This window comes from Solanum tuberosum, unplaced genomic scaffold (assembly GCF_000226075.1).
Source record: "Solanum tuberosum cultivar DM 1-3 516 R44 unplaced genomic scaffold, SolTub_3.0 scf00122, whole genome shotgun sequence".
NCBI lineage: Eukaryota > Viridiplantae > Streptophyta > Magnoliopsida > Solanales > Solanaceae > Solanum > Solanum tuberosum.
In genome coordinates, this window is record NW_006239050.1 from 1,193,006 (window position 1) to 1,207,977 (window position 14,972).

Sequence of the window (14,972 nt, forward strand, 5' to 3'; positions counted from 1 at the left end):
ATTCCCACCTATTTTATGAGCTTACTCCTTATGCTAGCTAAGGTGAAACAGCGACTTGACAAAATCAGGAGAGACTTTCTCTGGGAAGGCAACAACAAGGACCACAAAATTCACCTTGTTAAATGGGCCAAAGTCACTTTGCCAAAACAATATGGAGGATTGGGGATAAAAGACTTGGCCTTACATAACAAGTGTTTGCTATTGAAGTGGCACTGGAGATACAATCAAGAGGCGGCTGGCTTGTGGAAGGAAGTGATCCAAGCAAAGTATGGTAGTGATAGTCATTGGTGCTCTAATAAAGTCAGTACCTCTTATGGCACGGGGGTCTGGAGAGATATAAGGAAACTGTGGGAAATATTCTTCAGTGATGCCTCACTTATGGTGGGAAATGGGGAACATATTCAGTTTTGGAAAGATATTTGGCTAGGAGACACTCCTCTAATGAATGCTTTCCCAAGCATTTTCCAGATTGCATCTCATCCAGACTCAACCATCTTGCAGTACAGGGAAGACAATGTGTGGAATCTGATCCTAAGGAGAAATCTTAATGACTGGGAGTTGGAAGAGGTTTTTAGCCTTATGGCCACCATTCAGACTAGTGCAATCAACAGTCAACGCAGGGACAAACTTATCTGGAGACATAGCAGGGATGGATCCTACACAGTTAAAGCATGCTACCTTCAACAAAGCTCCAAGAAGACCGTAATTGATCAATGGCCATGGAAATTAATCTGGAGAACTAAGTTGCCACCTAAAGTTATTTGTTTCAGTTGGATTACTCTAAAAGACTCTTGCTTGACTCAGAATAATCTCATGAGGAGGAAATTCCAAATAGTCAACAGATGCTACATGTGCTTGTGCAACTCAGAATCTATTAATCACTTGTTCCTTTATTGCACAGTTGCAACAGGCCTATGGAACATGTTCTTCTCACTTTTTGGACTCACTTGGGTCATGCCAAGATCATTGAGAGAGGTTTTTGTGTGTTGGAGTTCTTGGAAAGTTGGGAAGTCCGTCAAGCAGATCTGGTCTTTGGTTCCAGCCTGTATTTTGTGGTGCTTATGGACGGAGAGGAACAAAAGATGTTTTGATGGCACCCCAACTCCCATCTCTACCTTTAAAGCAAGATGTTTGATTACTCTTTTTGGTTGGGTTAATCTCTCTCCTGTACTTAGTGACGATTTTTTCCTAGAATTTATCAGCTCCATAGATCTCTGCTGTTAGCTGTTTAGATAGCTTTTTTTTGCCTTTTTGGGAGCTGATATTTCTTTCTTTTGTAATCTGTGCATCTGCTTGATGCTTTGTTAATGACATTATTCTAACTTCATCAAAAAAAAATAACATATTAAGAAAATGAACCTTGAGCCTAATACAACCAAAAAATTAGTTCATGAGGTGAGGAACTACAGACAATACTATTAACCCAAGTGAGAACTGAGGTATAAACTGACTGCATTAATACATCTAATAGTGATGGAGAATGCATTTCACCAGCACAAGAAATAAGTAAGACATAAAAGCAGGATGATGATGAAGAAAAAGAACAGAACATTATGTCCTAATAGGATGTAATGTCTTAACAGTAGGAATGACCAATGTAAGAACTTTTTTTTTTTTAGAAAGTTAACTGGTATTATAAACAGAGAAGTACACCAATAGTGAACTCGTGTAGTAATTACATCAAAAGTATAGAGGGTTTGTCAAAAAGAATCTAAACACCTATCTCCCTCATAAACTATTTAAGAATAGGGTGATGTCCCCCGGATACTTGGGAATAGTATGAATACACCAAAAGTAAAAGGTCACTAAACAATTCATTTTAATGCTTTGGAAAGGGATACTCTTGTTCTCAAAACATCTTTGATTTCTCTCCCTCCATATTGTCCACCAGATGCAGGCAGGGACAATCTTCCATCTCTCGTTGTTTCCTGACTGATTTCCATCTCTATTCCAACATGCTAGGACTTCTGCAGTATTTCTAGGCATGGTCCATGTGATACCTCTCAAGTTAATAAAATACTTCCATAGTTTCTCAGTCACTTTACAATGCAAAAAAAGATGGTTTATTGTCTCTGTCTCAGATTCACAAAAAAAACATCTGGAGCATAAGTCCCTTCCTCTTTTCATTAAGTTGTCCTGAGCCAGAACAGATTGTCTTGCAACAAGCCATGTGAAACAAGCCACCTTATGTGGTCTCTTCCCTTTCCAGATCATCTTCCAAGGCCACAACTCATTGGTTTCAGTTGAAATGTCTAGTAATTTGTAGGCTGATTTCACCTTGAACTTGCCATCTTTCTCCAGCTTTCATATCAATTTGTCTTCCGCACAAGTGAGGTTCTTGGCTTGTTCCAAGGTATTGTAGAACTGAGTCATTCTCTCCACTTCCCAGTCATTGAGGAACCTTCTAAAAGTCAGGTTCCATCCTTGTTCATTTCTGACTTCTAGAATTGTAGCCATTTTCTGCTGATTGAGAATATAAATGGCTGGGAACTGTTGTCTCAAAGGTGTTTGTCCCACCCATATATCATTCCAGAACAAGGTTTTCCTCCCATTTCCCACATTAATCACAGAGTTGCTCCGCATTCTTGGCCATTGGTTTCTAATAGTTCTCCATAGACCCACACCATAAGGAGTACTAACCTCCTTAGTAGTCCATGGTCATTCCTTTCCATATCTTGCAATGATAATGTCCATCCATAAGCACTGATCATTTGTTGCTACTTGCTAGTGTCCAGAGCCATTTTAGCAGAAGGCTCTTATTGTGGGCTTTCAAATTCTTAATTCCCAAACCTTCCTCTTTTTTGTTGGATATAACAACATCCCACTTAACCAAATAAAATTTCTTCTCCCCTTCTCCATTACCTTGCCAAAGAAAATTTCTTCTGATTGGTCCAGCCACTGAATGATCTTCCCAGGCATAAGAAAGAGGGACATCATATAGGTTGGCATGGCATCAAGAACACTGTTGATAAGTGTGACTCTACCACCCGAGGATAAGTATTGACTTTTCCAGTTAACCAACTTCCTTTCACATTTTTCTACCACAGAGTTCCAGATGCTCAAAGATTTACTCTTAGCTCCCAAAGGCATGCCAAGATAGGAATAAGAACATTTACTTATTATTACAATTTGTTTCAAGGAAATTCAATGGAGAATTTCCCATAGCTAAATGAGTACTAATATTACTCTTACTAGGCAGGGTTTTGTTCGTCATTTTAGGTTGTTCACTTGGAACACAAAATTTGAACTCCATCTAACTTTTTGGCATGAAACTGGCAATGATATTCACCTGAGAGAATGGACATACGTCATTGTAGATGTCTGCTGTAAACCTAAAACAATTAACTTGGCTTCTTCCTTCTTTTACCAGCTTAAACCTTAAGATAAAATGGCAGACACAACTCTATATGATATCAAAGTGACAGAGGTCCTACATTCGAGTCCCACCACCATCCGTCAACAAAATATCCCTACGTTCTTGGCTTAAAATAAAAAATTAGGCTTGCACATGAGAAACTATATGCTAAGCCTAATATAGGCCAATTATATATCTTAATATATTAAGCTTTTATATGAGTTGGTAGACACAACTCAACAATGTAAAAGAAGATAAAGTTGAAATTTAGAATAATTACAGAATCAACAATGGTACTTTATGGAAGAATTAACAGCTAGTAAACCATATCAGTCCTTTTTTTTTCTTTTGACAACCGAGAAATCCCCTGGGAATAGCTGGCCAACATCAATTGACCCACAAGTTCAAAACTCGAGGAAGTATGGCTCCCCTTCTACCCTGCTCCCACTTAAATATTGGGCTCTATGTCAAGATGGCATGCGCTCTATCCACACATCCAAAATATTGTGTCCTTACCACTGAATCAAATCCCCGGGTCTTCATATCAGCCTACCTTCTCCTTCTCCACATCAAAAACAGACATAACTATTATAGAAGATGAGTTGGGTAACTCAACAATAGCTATATGAGGCCATTTTCCTGATGAATGATTTACATCAAGATGATGCTTTTCTGTTGCTGCAATATCTAAATTTGTTAAAAATCATGAGAACTCACTTACCCGTCAAGTTCCACCAAAAGTTGATTGATGAAGGCTTCATGATCCTGCTTTTTAGTGTGGATAAACTTCCCTCTGACTCCAGCAAAGAGGTCAAAATCCTCCACAAATATGATTACAGGAGCCTGAACAGGATAAGGAAGTAAGCAGATATCACTACAAAAAACAGCTCAGAAAAATGCACCAGATGTGTACCTTGACATGATACACTATATTACTCCTTCAGTATTGTTGACTTCTCCTCAAATTATTTGTGAAAGACTCGGTCAGTCGAGAAATGATCATAACATTAAGGGGGTGTTTGGATTGACTTTTTTTAAGTGGCTTATAAGCTAAAAGCCATAAGTTGGGAACACCCAAATTTTGGCATTTGGCCTTTTTTGTACTTTTTCCGCCTAAAAAGTGTTTTTGTGTTTCCCAAACACTTCCAAAATTAAAAATGGGCTTTAAAGCCAAAAACTACTTAAATAAGCCAATCCAAACACCCACTAATTCACAAAAAAGATTTACAGGTATGTTTTTGCAAAATTTCTTATTAGCAGTCTTGCTCTTGCATAAAGTTAATTATGAGCTGCACTCCAAGATAAACATGTTTTACTTGTTTCCTTTCCACAAAAACATGCATGCAAACAAACCTATAAACTTTTATGAGTGCATGCAAAGGGAAATATGTCTTTATCCATTATCCATGCTATATCAGCAGCCAATATCAACAAGACCCTTTTCTTCCTCCTTTATTTACTTTAGATTTCAGAATAACGACAAGAAGAAGATGCAGATTACACCATCACCAGGTATTGGAAATTGTAAGGAGAGGCAATACAATACACAAAGAAACCAGACTGACCAGATCACGTGCTGTTTGAAACAGCTCTCTAACATTAGATGCACTTTGGCCAACCCACAAACCAGCCTCTAACTGCTGGGCTTTAACTTCAACAAGTGGCACCTTAGCTTCTGCTGCAATTGCCAGAGCTAGGGTTGTTTTTCCAGTTCCTCTCTCCCCCACAATAAGAACTCCCTGTCATATCACACATGAAATAGAGTTTAGTGCAAGCATAAAGCATCATTTTAGCTCAGACATATTTTGTGGGAATGCACATATACTCGCCCACGCACACACAAACAATGCTGCTGGGTTTTTTTTGGTGTAACGGTGGTAACCGTTTACAAGAACCATTGTTAATCATAAAGTAGATTGGCCATATATTACAAAGAATACTCATTAATCATTATGGTACCAACAATTTTTTATTACTAATTTCATGGAAGGTTATTAACATAGGACATGACTGTGCATGACTGCATGTATTGCATTATGACTATATGTTGTTAACCAAGCCCAAGTTGGTATGTGTTATACTCCTTTCACCATTAAGCAGATGCTGAATCTAGTTGCACCAGTATCAGAAATAAGGCTTACCTAAAGATAAAACTAACACAATACACGAGGACTTAAAAGGATCAATTGGAGTCTAAAGGTGATATATCGGAGATCTAGATCAATTTACATCTGACTTGATGTCAAGTTAGCACAACAACTTCGACTATGCACATAGAAAAGCCATTGAACTTTACTGAATACACAAATTGACTACAACATACAGCAAGAACCCGCCTTGTAGGACCAGAGAGGTTATGATTATTGTTGAGGGGACATAACCTTCATTTTAAACATCAGAATGCATTACACCAGAAATAGTTTCTCCTCAACATCATTCTTTCTAACAGGTTTATCGTTTATTTGACTTGGCTCTGCATAAGATATTAGTCTATGCATGTATAACTGTTAAGTAGAAAGTACATACTGGAAGTGCCTTTTCATAGTCACAAATTTCTACACATAAATGCACTAGTAAGGAAGCAAATCTCTTGGAAAAAAGCAAATTCACCACCATCTTAAAACTAAGAAATTCTCAAACACCACTTGCAGTAACATACCCGAGGGGCACGAGCTCCCATTTCTTGAAAAGCGCGAGGGTTTTGCAGAAATGCCACGACCTCATTAATCTCTTCCTTCATAGATTCAATGCTTGCAAAGTCCTTCAAACTTATAGGTGGATTCTTCACCCTCTGGGAAACAGAAAAAGAAGATTGATCACCAAAAGCAAATATACCAAGGCACTGTCATGGTTAAAGAACAAAAGTGCAAACCTTCATCTGATCAAAAGCAGTACTGATTGGATCAACACCCGCCTTCTTCTTTTGCTTTATTCTCCTTGACCTAAATCTAAAATATGCTTTCTGCAGCAAATTGTAACAATTATTATGCATAAACGTGACTTACTTGAAATTATTGCAAGAAGTAACAATGCTGCAAGTTGTTATCTAGCAATGACTCATGCAAAATTCAAAAACATATAACTTGACCACATACAATCCTTCAAGAAAATTGTCCTTGGACAAAAAATGTAAACTTTGCTATAGGATTAAAGATCTTCCTGCTACTCTCCACAATTGTAATTAGGAACCTGTAATTTGTTGTGGCAGGTTCTGGTTTTTGTTTTGGAATAGAATACAAGTTGTTACCTTCTCAAAAAAAATTGTCCTGAATTGTAAAACCTTTTGCAGAAAAGCAAAGATATGAGCTCGACTAGACTACCATTGATCAAGATGTTCTTGATATACGGGTAAGTTGTACCCCATTCTGTCTTTTATGGATTCTAAAACCTGTGCACGTTTTCAATTTTAAAAGCATCTTTTTGAGATTCCAAAAAAAAACTTTACAGTAATAAGATAAAAGAGAAGGTGATGCAGCACAAGTTCCTCATAGAATTGCCTGGAAGACCAGAACTGACACCCAATTTGGAAGGACAATAAACAATGCAAAAAGGACACACTACACGTCAGTCCAAAACAAGTTGGGTCGGCTATATGAATCCTCACTGACTACATTACTCCATTAAAACTATCGCATGCCAATATTATGCAAATATAAATTAGAAGTACTAGATTGTATATTTTCTCAACGTATAAATCTCTGAAAAGTTAACCACTCCTAGAAAGCATGAAAACCTACTGCAAAAGTTCTAATGTCTAAAACATATTCTCAAGTAATATGTATTGCCTATACATATCGTTTTCTTCCATTGTGCTCTTATGATGAATCCTCACACTACAGAAAGGACGCGTGGTAGAAATATCTGGAGTACATATTTTTTAGCAATCTCAGATGAGCTAATGAAGTACATTAGCAGTGGAGGAAATATGACATGAAATATAGAAACCAAAAATTTCAGAAGGTACCAGATGACAATACTTTTCAGTAGTAGACAGATCCTGAGGATGAAGAATAATATCAATGTAAACGGATCAAAAGGAAGAAGAATAATATAAATGTCAACCATAGGACTAAGGGTGGCCTGGTAGCTTAAGCCTTAAGGCTACATTGTATTAGCCTCCACATGCAGATAAGATATGTCACACTAGCCTCCACATTTACCATTAGTTGGTTTGACTGAAAACTAAATATCCTGTTTATATCAACATCGATGCAAACCTCCCCCCCCCCCCCTCCAGGAGAAAACCCAATTAATATCGCTAATATGCCCCTAAATTACCTCCCCCTTTCTCCATTGCTTTTCACACACCTCATGTTTTCGATTTTGATTTATCTTATTTGAACCAACTTTTTGTTTAGTGATTTAGATATTTATTTTCTTCATACCTCAACGATTTCTGATAGCTTTGGGAAACGAATCTCCAGTTCCACTCTTCAATCATACTTGCATATAGTTTGACAACTAATTTTTCTTAAGAATATATATTCATGACTGCTTGGTTTAAATTCATCATTTTATCAGTTTCCTTGGACACTATTCTAAAAATCAATTTTTAGAGCTAATAACTAAAGATTATTTCAACCAGGCTACTTTGTTTTCTTTAAAGTAGGGTTAATCTTATGAAAAATTAGAACAAACATAGTGCCGTTTACAAGATGTACAAAAGACATAAGTATTTTCACAATAAGCTAAGTAGGGAGCTAACGGAATCCAGCATATTTTCTGTCATTTTCAACTTTTAGTTTCATTAGAGTAACGAAACTAATTATCTTAATGAATTCTCTAAAGATCAATTTTAACAATCAGAAAAGATTTTGATAAGCCAATCAAAGGCCCTTAGAAAAGAAATTCTAGAGTATTTGCTACATAATTAAAAGTATCCTCGTCGGAAACTCAATGTCACTTCTATTTCACCTTGATCAACATATGGGAGCCTGAAATTTTGAATTCACATTTTCTTTACAACCCTAGAGTCCGAGCCAGCTCCTGCACACCTCGACTAATTCCACGAGGTACCTGCTATCCCCACCAGCACAGGTACCGGGTAACACTGTCAACAAGGCTTGGACAAATAGGAAGAACTCACCTAGCGTTTTTGTCTCAGGTTCTCAACTCACTTTATTGACCACAAGGCCACACCCTTGGATGAATTATAAACACATTTTATAAATAAATTCAAGCTTCAACTACATCCAATTATGAAAGATCAAACAAAATCCCTTGATAAAAGCTTTGTAAACATGTATGTATGTATATATATTGTCTCCGTTGGAGACCTCATGGTTCTCAACCCACTTCGTTGACAAGGCCATACCCTTGGATGAATTATAAACACATTTTATAAATAAAGTCAAGCTTCAACTACATCCAAGTAACATCCAATGATGAAAGATCAAATAAAATCCCTTGATAAAAAGCTTTGTAAACATGTGTGTATATATAAACAAATTAAAGGGTGTCATAGTTATAAGTTTTTGCAAAGAACCACTTAAATAGAAGAGTCAGTAATAGAACAAAAAGCACCGTACGAAACAGCAGAGAAACAAATGCTCTTTGTAGTAAAGAGATATTACCCCCTCCGTTTCATTTTATGTAACCCTAATTGACTGGGCACAAAGTTTAAGAAAGGAATGCAGACTATTGAAACTTGTAGTATTAAATATGCCATAATATGGCTATAGTACTTCCGAAACTTGTGGTCTTAAACATGCTATAATATGTGTGTGGCTATAAAAGCTTTTCATTAAGGGCAAAATGAAGAATTTAAAGTTAATATGTTTCTAGATTTAGAAAGTGGACATATTTTTAAACATACTAAAAAAATATAGGGTCACCTGTCACATAAACTGGAATGGGAGAGTAATAACTAAGACATCATAGCAAAGAAGCTATGGCCCACTTCATTAGAGAATGCTCTGTGTTACGGCTTAAACAGAAACATACAATTGTCCAGACACAAGATACATAGCTGAGTCGAGGAGGTAACTATACCACTCTCTGCAGCTTCCGTAGGTTGGGATTTCTCCTTAAAGGTCCATAACCAAGAAGTCGTGGAATTTTCCTCTTCATAAAGCGAATCACATGATACAATACATAGCCATATACTGCAGTTCTAATCAAAAACCAGAGATACCACTGAAAATCATCTTTTTTTCTTGATCTGAAACTCATTTCAGCCTCAGATTGCCACTTCAAGTACCACGTTGAAGCAACAGATTGATCGAAATACTCTGGCCACGCCATACCCAGCCGCATCCTCACCTACACCCACAACAGCAAGAGACTGCTCTGAAAACACAGTTAAAAACAAGGAGGAAAATTAAACAATAAACCAGGGTCAAGTGCAGGCTATGATAAATACCCGATAAGGGATGATAAATTCCACAGTAGGGAAAACAATCATCATCATAATGTCATCATTTACGTTTCGGAATTTCTCCAAAATCCAGTCTCTTCCACGTGAAACAAGTTTTAGAGACCACAATCCATTTAGACATTGATGACAGAGTCTTGTGACCAAGAGAAACTGTTGACGGAAGTTCAGCTCTGAGAAAGGAATCCACATCAGCTGAACCGCAGTTGGGATACCTGAAGCAAGCATTCGCAGGTACAAGGCATCAAAACCTCCAAAATCTTCATAAATCATTTCATATTCCTGAAACAAAAATGACGAGGTTAAAAATCAATGTCACATTTAAATCAAAAAGAGGAATCACTGTGCAGATAGAGGATCATACCTTGATATCAACATAATATTCTTTATCATCTCCCTTCAACATAACATACATGGCAGCCCAGTCATGTCTGATTCTAGCACTCTCAAGAAGATTCTTGGACACAGCATAAGGAACAGCCACAGGATCCATCTCCCACCTATTTCTTTCTTCATTATACCATGATTTTGCCACCACTCTATCCCGATCCAGGAGGATCCTTTCCTATAATAAGAATTTGGACGTCATCATAAAGCAGATGCCACCATTGATAGAGCATGGTGTCTTGCGCGGAGAAAAGCAATGGCATCATTATAGGCAAATATAGTTTTCAAATAGAACCAACAGATTAGGGAACCAAAACAACAATATACCCAGTGTAATCCCATAAATGGAGTCTGAGGAGGGTAAGATGTACATAGTCCTTACCCCTACCCACGTGGGGTAGAGAGGTTGTTTCCGATAGACCTTCGGATCAAAAGAGAAGTTAATCGAAGCAGGGTTGCAAGAAGAAAAAATTTCAGCAAAATATCCAAATACAAAGCACATGAAGCAACAGATAATAAAACACATTGAAGAATAATAAACTACATAATTTCTTGATACTAATAGGGAAGAGATGGGGCAAGCCCCCTGCCTCCCCCACCTAAAGTGCAACAATACTCAACTAACTACTAACCTTCTACCCTAATCCTCGACTTCCTTACTTTCCTACCTAGGGTTATGTCCTCAGTTAGTTGAATTGTGCCATGTCCTGTCTAGTCACCCCACCCCCCTCCCTGATTTTTTTTCGGCCTACCTATACCTCTCCTAACTCCTGCTAGGACAATCTCTCACACCTCCTAACTAGAGCATACACGCACCTCCTCTTCACAAGCCCAAATCATCTCAATCCCGCTTCCCTCATTTTGTCTGCCATGGAAGCCAATTCCACCTTGCCCCATATAACTTCGTTCCTACTCATATCTCTCCTGATATGCCCACACATCCATCTGAGCATCCTCATCTCTTCTACATTCATTTTCTGAACATAGACATTCTTGACTGGCCAACACTCTACCCCATACAGCAATGTGGGTCTAACCACCAGTATGTAGAACTTCCCTTAAGCCTAGACAACACCTTCTTATCACACAGTACCCCGAAAGTGAACCTCAATTTCGCCCACCCCGCTCCTATATGATGTGTGACATCATCATCAATCTCCCCGTCTTCTTGGATAATAAACCCAAGATACTTGAAGCTCTCTCTCTTGGAAATGACTTGACATCGATCTTTACTTCCATCTCCGCCTCATGCATTATGCCACTGAATTTACTCTCCAGGGACTCTATTTAGTCTTGCTTAACTTGAAACCTTTAGACTCTAGGGCATGTCTCCAAACTTTCAGCTTATCATTAATTTCACCACTCATCTCATCAATTGACATTATTTCAAGTTCCAGATGTAAATCACGAAATAATTGAAGACGTCAATTACAAGATGCAAAAACGCGAGGTTGATCTCGAGGCTCAAAAGTTCCCAAAAAACCCTGAAAATATATTTTCATTCTCCATTAAGTAAAGTTCAGAACTTTGCTTCCCTTTATTTATTTTTTGAGAAGTCACAAAATAGAGTACCTTTAATCAATACGACCAATCTGGTAATAGAATTTCTTGGGACAAAGATAGCAGGAGACAGCAACTTGTAATAGCCTGTAAAGTAATACCTAGACCACCTTTTAGCTCAATATTTCTATCAATTAACTACTAACTCTTTCCATACCATAACCAGGTCATTCAAAATGCTTGAAATGTAAAAGCAAGTAGTTTTCTAAATCGTACCTTCTCATCCTACCTAACAGGCACCTATTTATCCATGAGACCACAACCCCGCAAACTATAATGTACAAACCCCTCACTCAATGCAGAGTCTTTAACTTCTAGATCACAAAATTGAAGACCAAGATATGAGACTAAATCAGTAACTAAGAAACACCAGCTAAATGGATACAAAGTAACTCTTTACTTTTTTTTCCTGAAAAGTGGTAATGTATACAAAGTAAATCTTACTACAGAGAAAAAGATAAGCTATCGATAGCAATGAGCAACAAGGGAATTCCAAGATGATTAATTTGCTGTTAAATGATCAAACTGCTGATATATAGTAATAGAAAGTAAAAGTAGAAGTGATGATTGCACAACCTAGCATAAGAAGGAAGAACCAAGCATTTCAGCAAAAGTTACCTGTTTCTCAGCCATATATTTTTTACCATGCTCAACATTCTCCAGCAAATCCCTCTTGAGGTTTGCTTTAACATCCTCACGCCATTTCTTCCAACCATGATGCAAGTGGAGGCTAACGGCCTTTGGAACTACAACCTCCTTGTTTCCAAACATCCACTTCAATTCAATTTCAGGGAAACCCTTGACAACTTCATCCACTGGTGTGTTTACAACAAAACGTTTTTCATTGCCATATCTCTTCATTTTTTTCTTAATACGACTCTCGAGATTCCGTTGCATCTCTCTTGAGTCCTTAAGTGCTTGTTCTATTCGCCGACCGAACACCATAGAGTCTTGATCAAAAAGGAGTATATTGTCATCATCCTCCAAAACATTGGGTAGAACTATCTGCTCCAACAAATGTCTTTGAGCAGTTTGCAATTCTTCTTTTATCTCAGATCTAGAAAGCTTAGTGAGAGGGCTTTTAGGCACGCTGCAAAGACACACAAGTATATAGAGCAATGTAAATGATTGGGAAAATATAGTTCACAAACAACATCAAATAGCAAGTTTTGTTACAAATAGTAGTAAACAAAACTAACCTCATCTAAGAACAAAAGGATATCTACAGCCTACAAGAATAACATGCTAAATGTCAATTATCTAGTCGCCAGCATAAAGTAGATTAGCTGACCAAGGAACAAGTACAATTGGAGATGGAATTAAATTATAGGTAACATAACAGTGAACTAAGCATTAAAACGTCTAGATAATTGCTGGAAAATACCAAGGCAATTTAGGAGGTTAAATCCTAAAAGAAAGTAAAAGCAATCAGTTCACAACAGAGCCATCTGTTTTAGATGCCAACTATATTATCATGCACAACGGGGCAGTTCCTTCCCAAGATATCCCCAGAACCTAATTGCTCAAATAAAATAATAAGGCTCAATGCCAAATTCATGCCAATATCCATCGTTTAGATTAATAAAGCTTTGCTACCATTGCTCGTACAGAAGATCTGTTGCACTATTATACATCAAAAAATCATGTATAAGCTACTAAAATTCTAAAAATGTCTTACCTCTCAACGCTTTGCAGCCTCATTTTCCTCAGAAACTCCGTAACCAAGATTTGACACTCCCTCTCAATAGATGCAAGCTCCCTCACACCAATGCTCAATGCAAGTGTTTCTCTCCTCATAATCTCATCATCTATCTCTGCAATCTTCTCCCATACCCTGTTATATTCCCGATCACTCTGTTTCACTTCCTCATCCAATTTTGCAACTTTTTCCTTTACTACTGAATCTTTTTCATTGCCCTTAGCCTTCTTCAATAAACTCTCCTCCTCCCTCTTAATCTTCAGCACTACATCAAGAATCTCCTCCGAACGATTGACCAAGGCATTTCTTTCTCCCTTCAATAATCTCAGTTCCGCATAGAGACCATTCATGATCTCCCCTTGCAACTCATTCCTCTTCAGGTTCACCTCCTTTAGCTTTTCCTCCACACATTTCACATCCTCTTTACCAGATTTCACCTCCTCTATCACTCTAAGCAACCCTGAAACCGTCTCTAACAATCTCTTCGTACAATGTGAATATTCATGTCTAGTCTCAAGGACATCTTTTCGTTTATTACTAGTTTTCTGTATCAGCTCAGCTGCGGCAGGGGGCGGTGCAGCAGCAACAGAAGCAGTTGCAGGGAATTGAAACCCGAGAACCGGGCACAATCCAAAAGCAATAGAGAATAATGTGTACACTACAGGCTTTAAAATGGGTTTAAGAGGATTTTGGTCATCATAGCTAACTGGGTTTTTGTCTTTTTGGGTGATAGAACATTTTATAAGTCTAGCTGGGGCTGAAGTAATAGGAATTCGTAGAGGACTTTTGGGTTTATCTGCTTCATGGGAAGAGAACTTTTTCGAGCGAATTCGGTAATTGGAATGGCTATGGCGATTCAAGAATGGATTTTGAAGAGTGAAGAATGTGGTAGTACTAGAAGCATACATAATTAAGGTGTTATCTAGTCATGAAATTGGGAAATGGAGAGTAATGGCATGGTTGAGAAAGTTGAAGAGCAGAGAGCAAGTAGGATAAGACCGGCGTTGGGGTTTTAAGTTTTAACCAAAAATCCAGAGACGAGCCGGCGAGGGCAAAGGTAATCTCAAATTAATCAAGGGCTGCTCATATTTCCCTCTTCTTCCTCTATAGTCTTTTTGCCATTTATTTTTTCCTCTTTCTCTTTTCTTTTATTTTACTACTAGGATAGTCTTTTGGATTTCATATTATTTTAATACTGTAAAATTATTCGCGCTTTGTACGGGAATTTGATATCACAAAATTTATAAAATAATACTCAAAATCTATCAGTCATTAAAACTAAAACACTATGTTGTCTTACATACAAGATTACGTAGTAACGAACATTAATAATGTAAAGAAAAATGATAATTATAACATCTTATCATTCATCCTTGAGAAAATGATCTAAAACCCCCCCAACCTATACCTGAAATCTCAACTACACAGTCCAACTTTACGGGTGTCCTATTACTCACCTGAACTTTATATTTCTGTATTTTCTACACACCTAAGTGCTGACCTCAACACATAAACCAAATAATTAGGCCCGTGTGATTCCACGGCTGGGTCCCCCGCCTCTTCAACTCCCATTTATTGTTTTCCCCCCATTCCCTCCT

At 37.7% G+C, this 14,972-nt stretch overlaps 1 protein-coding gene across 2 annotated transcripts in view; it reads right to left on the bottom strand.

Annotated features, from left to right (window-relative positions):
* Positions 1-14,486, bottom strand: part of LOC102605424 (probable inactive ATP-dependent zinc metalloprotease FTSHI 5, chloroplastic) — a 45,895-nt gene extending 31,409 nt beyond the window's left edge. For both annotated transcript variants that reach the window (XM_006350410.2, XM_015310101.1), the window contains exons 1-9: positions 13,354-14,486; positions 12,294-12,765; positions 10,093-10,293; positions 9,717-10,010; positions 9,347-9,616; positions 6,228-6,317; positions 6,015-6,146; positions 4,921-5,094; positions 4,077-4,198 (exon numbers count right to left, since the gene is read on the bottom strand). In XM_006350410.2, the coding sequence (XP_006350472.1) occupies positions 4,077-4,198; positions 4,921-5,094; positions 6,015-6,146; positions 6,228-6,317; positions 9,347-9,616; positions 9,717-10,010; positions 10,093-10,293; positions 12,294-12,765; positions 13,354-14,282 (2,684 nt within the window). In that variant the 5' untranslated portion in view covers positions 14,283-14,486. The remainder of the gene's footprint in view (positions 1-4,076; positions 4,199-4,920; positions 5,095-6,014; positions 6,147-6,227; positions 6,318-9,346; positions 9,617-9,716; positions 10,011-10,092; positions 10,294-12,293; positions 12,766-13,353) is intronic.
* Positions 14,487-14,972: the final 486 nt, after the last annotated feature.